General features: G+C 41.5%; 1 protein-coding gene across 1 annotated transcript; it reads right to left on the bottom strand.

The window, feature by feature from the left end:
* Positions 1–471: 471 nt before the first annotated feature.
* On the bottom strand, positions 472–17,118 carry abcd3 (ATP binding cassette subfamily D member 3). The gene is made up of 23 exons (XM_004080836.4): positions 16,971–17,118; positions 16,247–16,283; positions 16,067–16,165; positions 15,033–15,121; positions 13,622–13,691; positions 13,390–13,487; positions 12,479–12,602; positions 12,290–12,346; positions 11,451–11,593; positions 11,180–11,249; positions 10,423–10,492; positions 10,250–10,347; positions 9,125–9,216; positions 7,637–7,728; positions 7,489–7,555; positions 7,346–7,409; positions 5,922–5,999; positions 4,737–4,802; positions 4,390–4,479; positions 3,808–3,927; positions 3,627–3,731; positions 2,429–2,485; positions 472–2,052 (listed from the first exon to the last, which is right to left on the bottom strand). The coding sequence occupies exons 1-23, from the start codon at positions 17,078–17,080 to the stop codon at positions 1,975–1,977; spliced, it is 1,974 nt and encodes a 657-aa protein (XP_004080884.1). The 5' UTR covers positions 17,081–17,118; the 3' UTR covers positions 472–1,974.
* Positions 17,119–21,420: the final 4,302 nt, after the last annotated feature.

The following is a 21,420-nucleotide window of genomic DNA, read 5'->3' as shown; positions in this document are numbered from 1 at the left end:
ATGTTCACACACTTGTGAAAGCTTCAAAGGAAGGAAAGCTAATTATTGCAACTGAATTACGCAAAGGAAGCTGGTTAGCCTTGAGGTGAAGAAGCTGCACAAAGATTGACACTGTTGAAGCAGGGGTTTTTTTTAGTGAACCCTTATTTTACTAAGGGGATCAGTTGAGAACAGCTCCTCACAAAGATGACCTGGCGTCTTGATGTCCGTTTATATAAGCGTTTGCCCTTAAACAGGGACCTCTCTGAGCTGCAGCTGATAACTTTGTAATAGGAACATGGTTTGGAAGAGAATCTTCGTCATCAGAAATGAAAAATAAAATCTGGACTTTTATGCCTTTAACAGCCACTACATATATTTTGCTCATATTGCACGGATAGATTTCATTTCATTGTAGCTGGAAGTAAACCATTTTTTATGGGTGCTGTCACAGTCCTGTTCTGAAATCCAGTCAATGGCAGGAAGTCAAACTGTTGGCAAACAATGGTGGACATTTATTCTAAACAAATCCTTAACACATTTCAGTTAAAATGTTCAAATTGTCATTTGTACCACAAGCTCTGAAACAGTACAGCTGTGAAAAATGAGATTTTCAGTAAAGAAAACAAGGCAGAAAGATTTTTACCCTCAATCTGATTTAATTGAAATTACTCCCAAATGTTGAAGTGCATTATTCATTATTATTCATTCCTGTATTAGAGGGGACAAAGAAGTGAATGCGATGGACCGGACCAACTTTCAGGTGTTTGGTGACTTCCCAAGGAAACTTGATTGTTAAAGTATTTTATTTCTCACACAGTTACTGTTCTATAGTAGACTAAAACCATCAGAGCACTATTAGTCATATTACCCACATTTAAGGCTGCTTTGTGTTCATAATCAAGCCTCTGCTGCTGTTAGCATGATCTGCACCCACATTCTCTACAACATGCAGTCAGACTCACCAAAATAAAATTCCAGATTTGTCATTTTTTTGCCTTTTAAATTTTAGACACACATGAGTGTGTCAGTAACGGAAGCAAAAGAAGTCATTGCTATGGTTACGCAGCAGTTTGTTCATAAAAGACTTTTATTTGGAGGATGGTCATATGAACACTCAGCTGCTTCTTTTGTTAGAAAAAAAATCATTTTTTGTGTTTACAAAACGACTACAGATGACGAAAACCATTAACAGGAGGAATTACAAAATCAAACCAAGTACTTGGCAGAACATGGAACACTAAAATGTGGAAAAACTTCAGTTGAGACCAGAACGGGATCGTGAGCTCTGTTGGTGATGCATGGCAGCGCAGGAGGTCAAGTGCAGCACTGAACAGCTAAGGTTCTGCAGCAGAACAAAGCAGAGGAACCTTCCAGAACAGTGTTGACTGTTGCAGCAGTATCTGCAATAACGCATCATTTCATGCTAGAAGCCTACAGCACCACCTGCTGGTGAAGCGGCACAAACAGGTTCACTCAGTCCAAAGGATTTTAAAGAGGAAGGAACGGTTGGCCTTGATGTGGCTGTAACCTGGACTACAAATCCAGTGTTTGCCCTCTGGGTTCATTCTGATGGAGAAAAACTCCCACCATGGTTCTGATTTCAGCCGTTCGTCTCCACAGAAAAAAAACAGACACGTTGGGCTGAGCCCTGGTGACGGAACAGAGCTAAAGGTCTTCCAAGCAGCAGCATCACCTGTCATAAAGTGGATGATCAGGAAGATCCCAGAAGGCTGTTCTTCTCTGTAGACCGGCACCGTGTGAGCTCATCGAGACAATAAAAGTCACAACAAAAAAAACTAAAACACGGCAGTGACACCTCCCCTCACACATCCATGTTAAACACAATTAATGATCAAGAGAAGAGACAGTAGTGACTTTAGTAGAAGACAAAAAGCTTCCATGATTAAAAACATCATTTTCAAGTTGTACCTGAAGTGCAAAGAATTAATGTACAGATTTCAACGGCAGAACTTCATTCATGTCAGCAGACGGTTAGGAGCCAAACTCGACGGTTTCATCTGTGATGGGCTTGAACTCGTAGTTGCCTCTGCCGTCCATGTGAAGGTAAAACTTCAGAAAGAAGACGCAGAGGAAACCGGGAGACAAAAGCAGAGATGCTGTGTGAGAGCGGTCTGCCCTTCTGAGTAAACAAGAATGTTGAAATATTCTTCACATCCAGGAAAACAGCTTAAACGTTGGGATTTATTTGACCATATAGAGAACGATGTGACCTCAACACGTGGCAAAATAGACAAAACATGAGATTAGATAGTCATTCTGATAGATAACAAGTGGCTCATGGTTCAGAAAAACGTCAAGAGGATCAGAAAAACGGCTGTGAACAGAAATCATCTGCTTCTGCTGTAGAAATGAGTTGCTGCCTTCACTTTCACAAAGAGGTCTCAAAATGTCTAAAAAACCTCGCAGAGGAACATGTAGGACTTACTTTATGATGCTTCCACAGAGACTTTCTATGAGACACCGTGAATAAAGTGATGCCCACCTGTGGAGTCAAGGAAGATGTCAGTATATGTGGTTGTACGTGTTGAGACATCTTTATTTGCAAAGACGCAATTCAAAGTGATGTGATGATGTTAAGTCCATACTCCTTCCTTAATCAAACGTTCCATCAAACTATGTTTTACTGATGTTTAAAGGGCTGGAAATCTCTTCAACTCTAATTTTTCTGAATATGTTGGCATATTTGTAAAAGAACACAGATCATGAGATCAACCTCTGGATGGACAACTGGATGAGGTTTCTCATTTACCAAACAATGCTGGAGCGGATGAAACCTGACAGTAGGGATGCATGATATGAGGGAAAACCCACGATATTAGTCATCAATATTGCGATGACAATATAACTTTTGATACACAAACAAACAGCAAAAACATATTTTCCATTTCACTGCAACAGTTTCATTTAAATAAGAGTCAACATAAAATACACTCCAAGTGACCCTCGTCTACACAGGAGGCGAGCGAAAAGGAGACCATCCGATTGGTTAAATGCATAAAGGGATTTATTTGATTTGCTAAATAGTTCAAGCTGCTATAAGATTGTTTTAGCACATTTAAGATTGCCATTATTTGCAATTTTTGCAGACTTTTGCTATATCTGTATCACACAGCTTGATATCGTGATAGCGATAAAATTAGCGATTTACCTGACAGTGGTAATGCACCCTTAGAGACGCATGAGACCAAACAGAAATCTGCTGCTAGAGAAGATTCTACCGATCCATGTAAGGTTCTAACCTTAGAGGTTTTTATATTTGTCCTTTTATTGCACATTCAAAAGTTAATGAAACATTCTTTTTCGTTGATTTGTAGACCATGTAACCGAGAACCTTTCAAAGGTGCAGTTCAGGGTCAGTGATCGTCCAGAATGTCTTGTTCTAGATTTGTCTTCCAGTTAAAAAAAAAAACATTCTGTTTTCACCTTGTGTTTTAAACTGGTTGTGTCTGCATCTATCAAATTTGCAGACTCGTCTTATTTTAGCCTTAATAAAGTACAGATGATGATTCTGATGATGGCTGCTGTGAATTGGCACAAAGAACAGAACGCTGAACAGAACTGATCTCCAAATGCAGCAGTTTCTGCAGCTGTGTGTCAGACATGCTGCTTCTGTCGCTCCTCACCGTTTTGCAGTGACTGTAGATGAAGTCCTCCACGTCCACGCTAACTGCACTTGTGCACTCGTCCAAGATGGCGAACTGGGGTTTGTGGTAGAACAATCTGGCCATCTGCACAAATACACAATTATCAGTCACTTTGAAAAATCCACTAACAGTCCGACTGAGCTTAGGGAAGGGTCCGTACAGCCATCCTCTGCTTCTCTCCTCCACTGAGAACATCCATCCAGTCCTGGACCGAATCCCAGCTACCCTCTCTGTCCAGGATGTGACCCAGCTGAACGTTGTCCAGATACTGCTTCAAAACCTACACACAGATGTACACAAAAATATTTCTTGACACTACTTGATATTTACTTCGACACAACACTGATTCAGAAAGTGCGGCTGATGTAAAAAAAAGATGCCATCTGTTGTCTGCATGTCATCAAGATCCAAATCCAGAATCCACATGCAGCTTCATCAATACTGAGCTCAGCTCAACTGTAGACCCTCTGATGTCCTCCATCAGAACCTGATGAGTGAACTTCACTGGAGCTTACTCCGCACACAACTCCAGAAATAGTCAGAATGGGCGGGGCCAAGTTTGATTGGCAGCTGCCTCTGACAGCAGCTCCCAGCATCTGCAACATTTTAACTCAGGGAATGAACGATTGAAAAATAAAACTATTTTTTCAGCAGATGACGAGCTCTTTACTGTCTGGTTTAATTGCATAACCATCAGAGCAGCTGAGGATGAGGAGAGCACAAAGGTAGAACGAAGGCCAACCTGATCAGAGATGCCCTTCCTCCTCTGTTCCTCACAGGTGTCGGGGTAAATCACCTGATCCCTCAGAGTGCCCAGAGTCATGTAGGGTCTCTGTGGAAACAGCAGCCAATGGAATGAAATATTCCGGACAGTTCCCAGGCTGCTCGGACAACTTTCAGAGAAATCAGATTATTATACTGCCTTCTATCTCCGAACTCAGGGAAAACAAACAAGCAAGTCTTTGATACACAAAAAAACTATGAAAGTAAACATAAAGTCAGTCTGAACGTTGTTCAAAATGAAAATGTTCAAGGCTGCTATTTTTTAATGCCTCATTAAAGATTTTCTATTTTCAACCACCGACTGACCTGAGGAACGTAGAAGAGCTTCCCTCGCTCTGGTTTGGTGAGCTCTCCGCCAAAGAGAGGCCACAACTGTTCACAGTGAAGAAGAAACACAAGTCACTTAGCTACGTCTGCATTCAAGGACCAGTCTTTCTCCTGTCACTCCACGGTTCAGCCGTTTCCCTCCCAGCTGCTTTAACAGCCTGAAGACCATGCGACATGTGAGGCCTACCAAAGCTCTGAGCTCCAGGCTTCTGTTGGAGTTTTAAAGGCCTAAAGGTTCAGGAGATTCCACGGGTCAGTAATTCACTCTGCATTTGAGTTCAGGTAACAGAATCTCAGCAGATCCAAACAGACTGGGAGACTCAAAGAACTCCCTTCAAGCTTTTCTTTTAGTGTCCAGTGGGTGAATTCCTGTTGGCAGCAATGCATGTTCAATCAACGTCTTCCAATGTTCGCACGTATATGCCTATTTCGGGCTTCAGTGTTCAAAACTCTCACGTTCACGCATAGCTGTGCAGGTTTCCACCAGTTTGGGCTCTGCCAATGAACTTTCGCCAGTCAGGGACTTGGAGTTGGTAGTGACGTATGGATAGTTTCCAAATACCAACCACTTGAAAACTGATCATGGAGGAGAAATGAATAATTGCAGTCTGTTTCCAGATGGAATTCATTGACACAAAGTCTTTCATAAATCAGAATAGAGCTGTGAAAGAAAAGGCCTAAAGCCAAATTCACAAGACTGGCACCGTTTCTGACGTTTCACACCAAGCCTCTCTAGTATCGTGTAACCACAGTCCAGTGTGAACGCCATATGCTAAACGTCGGTGTGAATGTACAGTTCCAGATCCAATGATTCTAAAAAGTCACACTGGCCTCTGTGATTCCATCAGGTCGAGTTTTGAAGTGAAGCATGTAATTACACCTCTCCACTGCTTAGAACAATTTCTACATCATTTATCACTGTAACACCCTCCCATCCCCTGTGAGACTCTCTGTGGCGCTCCGCTGAATTCATGTACAGAGTGATGAAGTGGAGCAGCTACTCCAGTGTTCAAACCCAGGTCCTGTTTACATGCAGAACCCATGAAATAGTTAGTGGAGACAGAGCTTTACTCTGTCAGTGACAGGAAGCTGAAGTCATGTCTGTGGTGCAGTGTGCAGACTGAGCATGCTCAGATAAGCTCCATTCCAAACCACTACTCTTACCTCTCCAAGGACTCGAAACAGAGAACTTTTCCCACATCCGTTAGGTCCACACACCAGAACGTTGTTGCCCGACGTCACCTTCACAACACAAATCATGATCAGGTTAGCCGTTTCATTCCGTTTCCATCACAAAGTTATCTACATACATGCATGCATGGCTTTCCACCGGACTTGTTGCAGACTTCCCTGTAATCTCCAGGGCAGAACTGACGTTCTTTAGGCTCTCAGTGTATATTCATTCAGCCCACACATTTTAGGTAAACTGACCACTTTACAGGTGTAGTTTGTTGGTTCAGACTCTGACCCCAGAACATTTCATCCAAAGAAAACTTGCAAGCACCGATTTGAAACTGACATAACGCAAGTAAACTATCACACAAACATCAGCATCTTCTAAATGAGAGCTACTGAGATGTGAGACTTTTGGCTGCATTTCGTTCATGCTTGCAGTGAGTGTTGCAGGGATGAGTTTGCTCTGAACCCTGCAAACACAAGAGATTTGGTTTTAATCTTCATCTGTCACCAATGCCATTGGTCAGATTACTTTAGAACATCAGATATTTGCATGCCTGCCACAAAAAATATCGACTGTGTTATCATAGAATTTTTTATACTGCTGACAAGTCATTTCTATTTTCCAGTTTTTCCCAGTCCTCATGTTCCATCTCTTTCATTTTTCTCCACAACACCAGAGCTTCTTTACTCTGGGGGCAGCTGAGAACCCTCAACCCCCGCCTTACACTTCCCAGGGTACCATCGACCATCATCAGGTGCAGAGTGGGTCTTCTGTAATGACCCAAGTGTCTTACCTCACAGCTCATATGACAGAAGACCGCTTCTGGATTTGAGGCTTCAGATCATCTTTAAAGGCTGCCGTCTGTTTTATTATTGGGCATCAACCATCTCACAACTTCAACTCATCGCTCCTCTGCATTGTTTTGACTTAAAGTTTGCAAACAACAGCAAACCTTCAGCAGTCCTTCTTTTAATATCTTGTTTGCACCTGTTATCCAGGTGCAAATATTTTGGGTGGATTATCAGCAAATCCTAAAGCAACAGCAGACGAGTTTGCACTCTTTGCGAGGGGCATTAGTAACACAGATCCAACATGTGTGCAATGTGTGCGGCAACGGTTTAAAGTGAGACTTAAGTCATCTGAACCACTGTTCAGATTTTTCTGCAAAGCGACTGATGCTCTGAGATGAACTTTAAGGCTCAAGGTTGAGCTAAAGGTGCAAAAGCTGTTTGACGGTGAACACAGCTTTCAGAAAAGGATATGCTGGCCTGCTATCAGAGTCAGAACTGCAACACAAGTTTCCACCTGAAAGTGGACAATACCTCTCCAAAAAAAGTGTAAATCTGAAAGTTCTCAGGTCGTTGCTAAGCAACAACCCTTCTTCAGAAGCTGGTGTCAGCAGGTTTACCTTAAAGTTTAGGTCTTTGATGAGCATGTCCCCGTTGGGGGTCATGAGGGGCGTGTGCTCAAATCTAGAAAATAAAAAAAGTCTCTTTAAGAAAAAGGTGTTGCAAACTGACAAGACTCCAGTCTCCAGAGCGACTGACTTACTGAATGATGTGGTCTCTGTGGATGATTTGCCCTCGTCCAGGAACCAGAGGCCTATTCTCTGTAGTGTCTGCATAAAACAAACAAGAATGGACATTCAGATGTGAGAGTGACTGCAGGGGCAGATCTGTGTGGAGGCCGTGTTCTGTACCCGTCTCCTGCTGGGAAACCATGGTGCGCTCATATTTGCCAGCATTCAGCTCCTTCAGAACCATCATCAGTTCAGTGATCCGAGCAGTGAATCTATGGGAAATAAACAGGCCGTACCAACATGAGGACAAAAATTCACCACGTAAAAATATAATAAACTATGAAGACTCTTTATTAAAAAACTGATCTGATGATGAAAATGTGGATGGTTTAAAACATTTTTTTTTTTTTCCCTCACAAAAAAAGTTCAAACTCAGTGCATTGTGGTCTTTATTGGCCAATCTAGTGAGCGTCGATGCACACTGGTTTTTCATAGGGACTTTCTAAGGCACTGGATTTTGGAATTAAAGATTTACACAACTGTACACAATGGCGAACGCAATGTATATAGTGATTAGTAAAGGAATTCGGACACAACCACGGTGTGATCAGCAAATATGAAGGGAACAAGTCTGCCACATCACATCCACATCCTGTGCCATCGAGTAGGTCACCGCCTCTATTCCATTAGATTCGTGCCACATTAATGTGGGATTTACTTAAACATCCAGCTTCAAAACAAATCTCTAGAATTTGTCAACTCGCTATGCACAGTTCAGTCTCCTCAGTGCTCAGTTTGACTGATTTTATTGCTGTTATGTTCACACCGGGCCCGGAAACGCGTGTTCGAGCAACAGCTTCCAATGAAAAGTCAATGTAACCATGTGTAAAAACGCGTTTCAAGTTTCAACTTTCAAAACTCTCCAATTTCTGCATAGCTACACACGTTTCTACAACTGTTTCTTGGCTCTACATCCAAAAGGCATGGTGATACAGCAAGCGTCAAAAGTTAAACCTGTTGAACTTTGACCACGCACCAAACTTCGGTTTGTGCCCTACCGTAATTATTTGAAACCAAGTCTTTCATATGTCGGAACAGAGTTGTGAAAGAAAAAGCCTTTTACATTTCACACCAAGCCTCTTCCAACTGTAGGCACATGTGCCAATATTGGGTGGGGACATGACCTAAACCCCATGACCTAAAAGCACATACAAAAACCCACGTTTTGTGCATTCTTGAATGCACCACACCTCGGTGTGTACCTAGCATAAATGTGGTCAGATGGTCAAATCTGCCTCAAATGTGTGACGATCCTGTAGTCTGGAACATTCATACGCACATAGAACTCTATCCAGTAAAACGTAAAAAGTGAGATCAGGGGGACTACTGTTGCAATAAAATCTAAATAATTCCTTAAAGGGCATTTTGATAAAACCCATCAAAAACTGTTGAAACTCTTGGAATTTTCTCTACGTGGCGTAAAAATCACAACTCACAAATTTTGCACATAACTCGGCTCCTAAAAAGCATGGTGCTGTGTGGTTGATAGTTTAAGCGTTGGTGTTAAAGTCTGTAAATAGATCAGGATTTGCACTCTTGAAGCATTCCAAATCCTCTGCTGTATCTGAAGGTGATTTGAAATGTTAGAGACATTGGTTGGGCACTTACCCAGAGAGGCGGGTCATCTCTCTGCCAGCCAAAACAATTCTGCCCAGTGCCTGGGACATCCTGAGGAGCATCCGGCCACTCTGGTAATAGTCCTGCACCAGCAACAGGGGAGGTTACTAATAAATAAAACCTTCTGGAAGCACACTGTACAGTTGTTTTTGTGCGCTTTTTAGTGGAACAGGTGAAGTCCATTAGTTGTATATGACCATACGTCACTAAAGCAGCATGGCTTTAAAGCGGTTTTAGCACCAGAAGGTCACAATCAAGAGGCAGTTTTTTTTGCAACAGCAAAGCATAATGTAATATAGTTGGACCGGTCATTAAAAGCACTAAATTCCAGTGAGCCAAACATTCCCAGTGGCTTATAAAACAAAATGTATCTCTTTGTAGAGAGAGCCAAAAAGCACAGATGCAGATCCAGGCTAAAGTGAAATGATGCACCTTCCTGGCTTTCCATCTGTAGATACATTTATAATCACAGCAGATCTTTTAATGGTATCCAATGAGGACAAGAATGGTTTAGTGCAGAGAAAAGGTTCTTTTTGGGGAAAATTCGTCTTAGTTCTGTTTCACGGCTGGGTTTACTTAACTAAACCTCTCTTTTATGCTATCCACAAACCATCATTTGTTTGATCCAAACAAAGTTGAAACTAAATTGTCTCACTTGCAAGATATTATCAAATCATAGATGCATATTTCTTCAAGTTAATTTTGAGACTTTAAGATCTTTTTAAAACCAATTTTTCTGCCTAATTTCCAGCCCTATAGATAAAAAAGAAATCTTTAAATTTTAGAACTATTATTTGTCAGTTATGGAGTTAGGTAATAAATTACAATTACTAGACCAGAGATTTCCCTCATTACTTCATTGATCACATTTGCAGTGAAACCATCGGTGATGAATAAAACAAAAGAATGTGTGTAAACACTTTGCTCTGCCACTGTCTCTTTGCTAATGCATGAGGGCTAAGGAAGATTTGGAGATTGAACAAAGTAAGATGAAGAGGGCATAAATATGGACATGAAGGAATACGTAGGATAAGTAATAAATTTTAAAAAAACTTTAAAGGGACAGAAAAAGTGCAAAGTACAAGAAAACTGTCATTCAGATGTGGTCCAACTTGCCTCTAAAAGATCAGAGTGTGAGCTCTGCAGGTGTCGGGGGTGGGACAGGTTCAGAAATGGCCGGCTGACCACCAGGTAGCCCACCACGGTGGCTATGTCTGCAGAGGAGAGGCACTCAGGTCAGAGAAAGGCTTTCACAAACGGCCTGCTCATTTGCTTTTATGTCTGCGCACATTTTGCAATGATGCTGTCCACGAAACCCATGGAGAAGCGGAAGAAGATGAAACTGTGCAAGTGGTCCACCTGCAAGACAGAAATGTCACTAAATAAAAACATCACCACTCTGGATTTTTAAAGCTGAAAAACAGCAAGAAACTGTCCACCTTCTTCCCCTTTTCAGTTACTGTTAGATATGGGGAGTGGCCAAGTCTTTGGGTGGATGTTTTAGCATCACAAAGAGGATTGTGGCGTTCTTTCAGTGGATTCAGACTTTTGTGGTGGCACTTTAATTGCCCCTCATTCCCTATGTGGGGCAGGTTAATAAAAAAACAAGACCTGAAGGATTATTCCCCCAAGCCATACTTTTTCCTCTGCTGCATGCTCTGATTAAAATGTCTGTGGTTATGAGTGCAAACGTTAAAAAAATTCAGGAAAATCTTAAACTTGCTAGAACAGGATGACGAATTCTCACGGACTCCACTTCTACAGCTTCCTGTTCAAGTTCTCTGTGCAGATTTGGCTTCTAAATTAAAAAAATGTAAAACCGACTTTTAAAGTCTAATCTCACCAGATGCATCATTGGGATTTTCCAACCAACACCTCCTCTACCCTGCCACCAAAGCAGGCAGGGTAGAGTATGCTACAGACATCCAAATGTAGGAGAGTGACCACTGCTGAGTCTCAATCTGCTTTCTATCAAAAACAAAAGCTCTTACTTTGAAAAGCTTTGCTCACATGATCACACTGTGACAGGCAGAGGCTTTAACGCACCAGTTTCTTGAAGGTGGAGTAAATGGTCTGTTTTTCGCGCGTGTTCCCGTTGTAGAAGGCGATCTCCTCACTGAGGAAGGGAAACACAGAATCTCATTGGTATAAACACAAACTGGCTGTGGCTCGGGAGACATGCGTACAGTTCCCTCACAGCAGAAACACTGCTGGCAAACAAAAACCTAGCTCCATAAACCCAACAGAAGCACCCACAAGCGTGCCCACACACACACACACATCCCCCTGAAGTGCACATGAGCTCAGCAGATTTCACCTGTTGGTTATGAGGCGGGAGTTCACGTAGCGGTACTCTCCTTCATAGCGCTGCTCTGTGACCGTCATCTTGCCGATGGGTCTCCTCAGTCTGGTCAAGAACAGGCCTGAGATCAGCAGGTAGGACATCATGATGGTCGGGCCCTGGTTAGAAAGCACACATCAAATCCCATTTAGCTTTGCATCTTTAGCTAGGTAATTTCTCCTTTTATTCGATTTTTCTAATAAAACAAGCCCTGACTTTTGAACATTGTAATACAGGGTTCCCCTGACTATATCACATTTTTTTCAGTGCAATTTGGAAAGCTTTTCTTTTTTAATAGTGCACAGTAATCTGCATGCTGGTTGGCTCTAGAGCACTGTCAATCACCCCTCTGTGTCGTGTCTCCTGTAAAGAATGTTTTCAGCCAGAGTTACACAAATCTTCAATCGCATGCAGATCTTTGTTTTCAGTCTCCAATCCTGGGCTTATATTTCTATGAAGGCTTGGACTTTGAAAGTGTAAAAATATTCGTGTCTGAGAGAAAAGTGTAGAAAGTGTGCAGCGAGTTTTACAGCCTTAGAACACCTATAATCCTACAGCGCAGATTTCACCTATTGTGGTTATTTTTGGAGCGTAACTTCCATGATTAATGACGGAACACTGTCGCAACAAAATTGTTCGCAGAGTCATTCACAACAGCAGGACTTCAAGCAAAACGCCACTAACAAAAAAAAACAAGCAAAAACTGAACATGTTTGTTTTTGAGAAAGAAAAGTCATCTAAAAGAAACAGATGGAGAAAAAGTTCAGATAAAGGACCCATAACCCAGTAAAAACTCTGGAGAGTTTCTTCCTCACCTGAGCTCCGATGGCGCTCGTCAGCTTGAAGATGTACAAACCGATGTCCAGCAAAGGCTGCAGACAGACAAACAGAAAGATGGTGTGATCCTCTCACAACTGCTTCATTCCACTCTTTGCAGGTTTGCTAGCAGCTTCTGTCAGCTGGAACTCCTACACTTGAGTCTGTGCACCACAAGTTGATTTTACCTTGCTGAGGTTGGAGTACAGATCCACCACACTGTTGCAGAACTTCTCCACGTCTTGGGTCAGCAGCTGGTCTGCATTGGCAATCCGATTGTCCAAGTTTCCCATTTTGTAGTAAGTGAAACCTCTATGAAGCAAACTCAAGGTCAGGCAGATTTTCTGATGACTTCAAATTTCCTACAGGAGACTAAAGCTGATCACAACAGAAAAATGTTCTTTTTGTAGCATTGTATTCATTTTAGAAAAAAAGGTTTTAGTTCAAAGGTTTTCCAGGCATTTTACTGTACAGTTCTGCTCTTAATTCCAATCATAGTTTAAACTTAAGTTTTTCATTCTTCCACTTTCGGCTTCTCCCATCAGGGGTCGCCACAGCGAACAAGTCGCATGGTAAATTTGGCAATGTTTTACGCCGGATGCCCTTCCTGACGCAACCTTCTCAAACCGGGCTTGGAACCGGCAGAGGTAGAGAAGGGAACAGGGAGCAGCCCGGAGTTCAGCCCGGAGTTGAACCCGGGTTTCACGGACGGAAGGCGCCGCAAACCAGCACGAGCTAAACCGGCTCAAACTTAAGTTGAAGTTTAAGCAAACCCAACCATTGTTGTTTCTAAACTACAATGAAAAACTTAAGTTTTTCATTGTAGTTTAGAAACAACAATGGTTGGGTTTGCTTAAATTTCTGTCAAACTCAGGTCTATAGAAGACCGAATTCTTAACCAACTACCACTGTCTTTGCAGCCTTCTACAAGTAAAACAGCTGTTCCAGGTTATTAGCAGCTAAAAGTGCAGTACGACCCCTCTGGACTAAGCTATTAACTGGATGACGACTGCACAGCACAAAGGTTGTGAGACTAGTCTGCTGCGTTTGAGGCTTAAGGGATGATGAGTTTCCATAGTGATGAAGATGCTATACTCACTGCAGGTACTGGTCATAGAGCTTCTTGGTGAGCCTCTCTCTGAACTTCAGCTTCAGCTCGTTCAGGCCCAACTTCAGCAGATTGTTCACCAGAGCGATCTGCATTAAGGAACACACAGACGAACATGACCAGAACAGCACCTCCTATGTGTCAGTTTGTGAAAAATAGCATTGAGTCTGTGCGCGAGCAGCAGGGCCACAGTCTAAAGTCCAAGGATCCTTCTCAAACTTACAGCTGGCATGAACTTGATGAAGCTGAACAGGCAGTTCTTGAAATCCTTGGTTGAGCGACCAATGATGGCACTGCAAAGATGAGAACACACAGGCTAAAGGAGGCAGAAAACCAGACAGCATGAAGAACTGGGTTAGCTTGCATCGTCTTAGAACTTTCAAATCCAGAACCCCTTCTTTAGTTTGAAAGAAGTCATGACATCTTTTTGTATGCTAGCTTTCATCTTTCCTTTATAGAGTTAAATTCTGTTTTCTGCTGTTATCAGAACTCAGAGAAATGAAACCTGCAGCAAACTCTGCAGAAACTTCAATGGCTTTACATCTTTTACAGTTTCAAGGCTGCATATAGCCTTTAAATAATCTAACAGAAAGACACTACATTGATACTGATCCTACACCATTTATAATCTGGATCCACACCACTAGTTGTATATGAGAACTGGAGCGGCCCCTTCCCCCTGGTGATCCAAACAGGAAGCACCAGCAGGCGCCAAGAATCCAAAATCCCATAGATTGTGTCCAAATCTCTGTAAACACTACAAAGTGCCCTATATAGTGCGTTCAGCATTTTGTAGTTCTGTTCAAATCTTCAATTACAAAATCTAGTGCCCTAAAAATTTGTCTCCGCAAAAAAACAGTCTGCATAAATGCTCACGAGGTTTGCGAATATGGACCACAATCCATTGTGTTCAAACTATTTTTGAGAAGAAGATAAAAAGAAGTATTGTAATAATTTTTTTAATAAAACATCCAAGTTTTCATCACCAGAACACACTGGTGTACAAAATGCTTTTAAATCAAGGACACTACAGTGCCGCACTATTTAGTTTTTTATTTGGTAGGAAGTAAGGAGGGAATTCAGATATAGCCATAGACGCTTACTGGGAAATAAACTGCTATTGCTCAGTCATTCTATATGTCAGAGTAAGCATTTCAGGTCTGATAACTTTTTTTTTTTTTTTTTTTTTTTAAACCTGTTCTTGATAATCCTCATTTTTTAATGAAAACTTTTCTGTAGTTTAAGTTATTCAAGTTATAAACTGACCAATCAGATGCCTCAATAAAAGTAGGAGGTCTCGCTTTTGATTGACAGATTCTACCAACACAATTTTCAAGGGTGTAAACTTCTAACAAGGTCACTCCTGATTGGTGAGAGAGATTGCCATAGAAACGATGACTCCAACAGACTTGGGCCAATCACTGCTTACCAACGTCATCTGGCATCTACATGGCGCCGTCCGTATTGTAAAAAATGGTGACTAAATTAACTTAATTTGGTTAGAGCACGAAGTAAGGCATCATCTATGAGTAACGTCACAATGACTCGGTCCAGTTCTCATCTACAGTCAGTGGTTCACACACATCTAACAACGACGTGACTCAGGACAAAAAGAGTCTGAAGACAGGTCAGACCTTTCAATCATGGTTCCGTTCTGGATCATCCACACGTCACAGTAGGTTCTGGTCACCAGCATGCTGGCAATGAGGATCAGGTAGGTTGTCTATGAGGAACGCAGCCAATGAATAACAGGGAGGAACCATTAAACATGGCAAACCATTAAGTAAGGCAAAGGTTTTGTCCTTTGAAAATTGGTCATCTCCACTTTCACAGCAGAGGTTTTGCTCTGCCTCCACTATTAGAAACACTTCTGTCAAATCTCAGACCATGAATGCTTATGGTACGTGCAGCAATGAGGTGAGCAAATTATTGAATATTATGGCCATTTTTCCAGAAGAAAGTTAAAATTAATATTACCTGGCCAGTCTTAAAGACCCACTCTGATGAAAACAGTGTTTTTTTGACAAGGTCTTGTGGCATTTTTCTCATTAAGTACACAGATAAACAAAATTAAGATTAAAATGGCATTTCTGAGTATGTCTTCATTCAAATTGTTGTTATTTAGGAGCAGATGAAAAAATACAGTTTGAAAAAAATATTGTATTTGTGATGTAGAAAATAGGGTAGCCCTTTGCTCCACTCTGCAACAGAAAAGGGAGGGTAGGGGAGGGGAGGGGAGGGGAGGCGGCGTTGCTCTATGACAAGTTCTGATGAACTACTGCCGCTCTGCAGAAACTATATCCTAGAAAACAACAAGGTTTTTAAATTTTGCCTAAAATCGTCATCATCCTAATTAAAAGATCACTGGGAAATATTTTACAATAGATCAAAAGATGATCGGAGTGAGACATTAAGACTTAAAACAAAAACAGATACTGGAAAAAAGGGTGGCATATGAAGTTAAATTAGGTATCGATTTTTTTAAAGCAAAGATTCTTTAGTTCTTCTCCATCTCTGTGGGGAAAAAGCTGGGGCTTGAAAAGAATAAACCGACTTTTGTGATTCTGGATTGTTGTTTAAAGATGACTCAGCGTTTCCTACAGCCTTCATTAGTGATCAGCCTTTGTGAAAACTTTCCTGATCCAAATACTCTCAAACATGACAGTACCTCCATGCAGAATACTCCCGGCACCATGATTCGCAAAATCTTAAGGACTCGGAGGAAGAAGGTTTTATCCACGGCCGCCTTGTCTCTTTTGCCATCTTTCTGCATGAAGACAGCACAATGTGTCAGATTCTGCTCCATCCGGGAAAAATATATGGTAAAAGCTGCTCTGTTGGAACAAACCTCTGTGTTGAGAAGCAAGGTCGGCTCTCCTTTAGAACTGGGGAGGAGAACAGAGACAAACTGAGTTTTTGCTACGTCTTCCCTGTGAGGAACATCTTCATTCATTACATTTCTGCCATTCTTTTATTTTAATCAAACACCTGTTTTGATTTGTTTTACGCCTGTGGCTCGTTTCCCGGCTTCCGACCTGACCCAAGGACACGAGCCACAGACGCACGCGCCCCGGCGCGTGCCGAGCTCAGTTATGAGTTAGCATGTTACAAATGTCCACAGCAGGTGACACATGGTTGCACACGTCTGTCCAGTGGGTCCAAAAGTGGCTTAACAATACTTGGGACAGTAACAAAGCCTGGTTCGGTGGTTCGGTCCGAACCAATGCATCGGTTCGCAGTGGTCCAGTTCCAGCACCCGAACTTTCCCCTCCTGACCGTCACCGAGATAACGCGACGTTACGAGCCGGTCAACGTTCAACGACCGGCTTATCTGCTGGAACTTTAGGGCCGCGCTGTACCTGTGAAGGCCACCTGGACCATAACTCGAGGACTGACGACAAGGACGAAACCACGGTGTGACGAACTGAACCGGCCTGTCAACCAGGCTGAATCCGGCTCCAATCCCGACTTGACGATTACCCCTAAATGTCCCACTCCCAGACAGCCGCCAACAACAAGCCGTCAAGCGCGGCAGCTGTCTCCCGTCGCAGAGTGTTGTGTTGGTCACTCACCTGTGACCTTTCGGCGTTCTGCGCCGTTTACGGAGCAGGTAGATGAGCAGCAGAAGGCCGCCAACCGCGGACGAATTCCTGGCTGTCACAAACTTGCTGAAGGCCGCCATGTTTGTGACACAGACCGGTGAACACGACACCGCCTTCTTCCTGTTTCCACAACTGCTCCGCCCCCTCTTTTTTTAAATAACTTTATTTAAAAGGGCCTTCTCAAATTTCAATCAAGGACCACCGTCACTTTAGTTCGAAGATGGTCTTTTATGACAATTACTTTAAAATAAGTAATGTGTCAGGTGCAGATTCATTTAAAAAGGGAACATGTTAAAGAATTTATAATCAGAATGTTATTTTATTGTTCTTGTATGCACAATAAAATTAGAAAGCTCTAAGAGAAAGAATGTGCAAAAATTATCATATGTAAAATACCAAAAAACACAGAGGTACAAGAGGTCTTTTTTTGGTTTTAGTTTAGTATCAGTTCTGGAAGAAAAACCTGTCCGTCAGTCTGTTTGCCTTGTGAGACCTGCAGCACTGGCCTGACAGTGGCAGTTGGAACGGTTAAGGCTGGGATGGAGGCGGTCCTGGATTTGGTTTGCCTCTGCCTTGGTATAGCGAGAGCTGGCGATGGCGTCCAGGCTGGGCAGGCGGACCCGGTGATGCAATGTTTTCCTGTCTGCGGCTGTGCACCCAGTTTACCACGCTGTCTTGCAGTATACCAGGATGCTCTTTATGGTAGCTCTGTCACTGGCAGCTTTTTTCCAAGTTGTTCCTCCTGAGTATTCTCAGGAAGTGGAGTCACCTTCCCTACTGCCACTGTGGTGTTCAGAGTCCAGGAGAGGTCCTCAGTGATCTATACAACCAGAAAACGAAATAACCTTTTCCACGCAGTCCTCATTTATGTACAGTGAGTACATAAAGTACCAAAAAAAAAAAAAATTTGAGGAACATAAAACATGGACATCGTACGACGGAGTTTTAGGGCCACGGTGAGGAAAAAAAATTCTGGCCAACATGACGAGATTAAAGTCGTCATGTCGACTTTAATCTCGTCATGACGAGTTTGGAGAAAAAACTCGTCGTGTCGAGATAAAAGTCGAAATAAAGTTTCGAGATTAAAGTTGCAATGTTGCGCGAGAGCAGTGAAGCTGAGTCTTTCAGGAGTATTCAGTGTTATGGCTAATGTTAGTGAGCTAGTGGCTTTGTATTTAAGAGTTTACGACAGAGTTTTATGGCCACCGAAAAAAAAGTAATTTTATTAGGAGATAAAAACTCGTAAATTTACGGGAAAAAATTCATAGATTAACAAGGAGAAAACCCCGTAGTTGTCTGTTTATCGGAGCCTAGTTTGAAGATGAAATATGTGGAGTTTTTTGTGAATCTTTATTTCCGGATTATACGTTTAAAACAAAGAGATTCTGAGCCTTCTGGCGACTCAAAATCAGATTATTTTCCGTGCAGCCGTCTTTCCGGGGTTCAGTGTCAGTAAAGCAGAGTTTCATCTGTAAAATAAGGAGCTCAGAGACACGTTTGGGTGCAGAGGACCGCTGCAGCCTTTATTCTCCTTTTCATTGACATAACCTGAAGTTCATCTGTCACATTACGTCATGAACCTGTCATCCAAACACCAATGCGGAAGTAAACAGTGTTACATACGCCCCCTCCTGCAGATGAAGCGACCCGTTTGATGATTAAAAAACAAAGAGCAAACAGCTGCAGCAGGGACACCCGATGGCTTCATCGGGCTGCAGAGATCCTGCAAACCAACCATCAATAAATAAACCTTTAATAACTTGTAAATCAAACAAATGAGCTTCCAGACATTTGGAACGTTATCAATAAACATTCAGCTCACCTGTTCAACTGAGTTTAGTCGGTCTGCTCTGCTGCTGCGCGGCGTTCACTGCTGCTCTGCATGCTCACTCCCACAATAATCTCGTAAATTTACGAGTTTTTTTGCGACTTTAATCTTGAAACTTTATTTCGACTTTTATCTCGACAAGACGAGTTTTTTCTCGAAACTTTGTGTCGAATTTTTTCTCGTCATGACGAGATTAAAGTCGACATGACGACTTTAATCTCGCCACGTTGGCCCAAATTTCTTTTCCTTACCGTGGCCCTAAAACTCCGTCGTAACATCGTCATCCAAATTAATTTGATTTATTTAGTAAAAAATTCTTCACATACTTGAACTTTCTTTTGTTGTTTTCTTCAGGCTATTGTGAGAAGAATTTCTTTGACTCCTAACTAGGAAAAAAAAGAAAATTGGTAAAAAAAAAAAAAGCTGGTAAGTTATAGGAATAACATCTCCTCATCCAAATTGATTACAATTATTGTATCAAATATTTCTGGGCCTTAAAAGCTGTGACAAAGTCTGAGAGAAGCACCATTATGTTGCAAACTGAGGAGAGTGATTCCTATCTACAAGACTATAGACCGTTTTCTCTTCTTCCACCATTCTCTAAAATTTTAGAAATAACATTAAATGATAAATTAGTTACATTTATTGATAAACAAACCATTATAAATGAAAACCAATATGGTTTTTAGAGAAAACAGATCAACCTCATTGGCTATCTCGGATGCTGTGGAGGAAATCACAAATGCTCTGGACAAAAAAAATTGCAGCTGGAATTTTCATTAACATAAAAAAACATTTGACACACTCAATCATGACATCCTACTTGACAAACTGGAAGTTTGATATATTCAGTGTTTCAAAGCTTTTGAAACTCATATTTGCTGATGACACAGATATATACTCTATTCTACAGACAGTCATTGGGAACTTATCAATGTGATGCCAATGCATCAGTTATAACTAATAAACAGACTTTCAACAGGTTTTTTCTCGGAAGAGGAACAAGACAGGGTTGCCCACTCTCCTCTTCTCTTTTTGCTATATTTATTGAGCCTCTAGCTGCAGCAATAAGACAGAATGAGAGCATTGAAGTAATTAAAACCAAACACAGCCATCATAAAATTAGTCTCTATGCAGATGACATATTACTGTTTTTAAGTAATTTACATTCTGTAAATGAAACAGCAACAATCATTAATGAATTCTCCTCCATATCAGACTACTCCATTAATTGGAATAAATCTGTCTTATTACCACTGAACAGCAATGCGGAGCAAAGACTCACAATACCAGTCAAATTAGGAAATATCAAATATCTAGGTATCTATTTTTCCCCCAAACTATCAGAACTGGTGCAGCTAAACCCCACCCCATTACTGAAAAGCATACAGGACGATCTAACCTGCTGGAAAAACCTGCCTCTGTCCCTTATGGGCAAGGTAGCCACGGTTAAAATGAAAATCTTACCTAAAGTTAATTATCTCTTCTTAATGATTCCCACACAACCGCCACTAAAATGGTTCAAAACGTTAGACTCATCCATATCAAGCTTTTTATGGAACAATAAACCTGCAAGAATTAGTCTAAAAACTTTAAATCTGCAAAAAGCTGTGGAGGCTTACAATTACCAAACTTCCACAAATACTTTCTTGCAAATATATTGTAATACATCTTAAAATGGTTAAAAAATAATCCAGAAACCAACTCATGGTTAGACTTGGAACAAGTGTTATGTGGAAATATCAACCTGTCAGATCTACCATTTATTAGCCAAACAGTTAAAAAACAGGATTGTTTCCAAAGTATTAATATAAACGCTACTTTAACAGCCTGGTGGGAATTTCTCAAAATATCAAAATCATCAATTCAACCGTGCAAAATGACACCTATCTGGAACAACCCAGACATCCTCATGAACAAAAAAATGATACACTTCCCAGCTTGGCAAGCTGGGGGTGTAAAACAACTAGAGCACGTAATTATTGATAAAAGATTCATAACTCCCCAGGAACTTCAAGACAAACATGGAATAAATAACTTCTTGGAATATCAGCAACTTAAATCTATTATTAATAAAAAGTTCAAATACAAAGACATTGATTTGAAGCAACCAGAAGCAGTTACCTCTCTGATTAATTTCTCAATGAATAAAACTCTCTCCAAAATATACAAACTTCATGTAATTTAGATAATAATATTTCACTTCCGACAACAAAATGGGATGCAGATTTGAGCATCAGCACAGATGAAAGCTTCTGGTCAGAACTTTGTCTAAACACCTTTAAACTGACAAAAAGTCCAAATCTGGAGCTAATCCATTTCAAAACTCTACACAGAATTTACTACACTGGACAGAGGATGTTCAAGATGGGTCTCAGTAACTCAGACATTTGTGAGCACTGTGACAGTAATCTACCTGACAGTTACATGCATGCACTGTGGTTCTGCACGCCTGTCCAGGCCCTCTGGCAGCAGGTATGTGCCAATCTATCAGTCTGGCTTAAGTTTCCAATCACAGCTTCACCGTCACTTTGTGTGCTTGGTGACATGAGTGCCATCGATATAGAAGGAGGATTAGTATCTATCATTTTC

This window comes from Oryzias latipes, chromosome 20, assembly GCF_002234675.1.
Source record: "Oryzias latipes chromosome 20, ASM223467v1".
Lineage (NCBI taxonomy): Eukaryota > Metazoa > Chordata > Actinopteri > Beloniformes > Adrianichthyidae > Oryzias > Oryzias latipes.
Note: the sequence above shows the minus strand (reverse complement) of the source record. Positions and strands in the feature narration are given on the sequence as shown.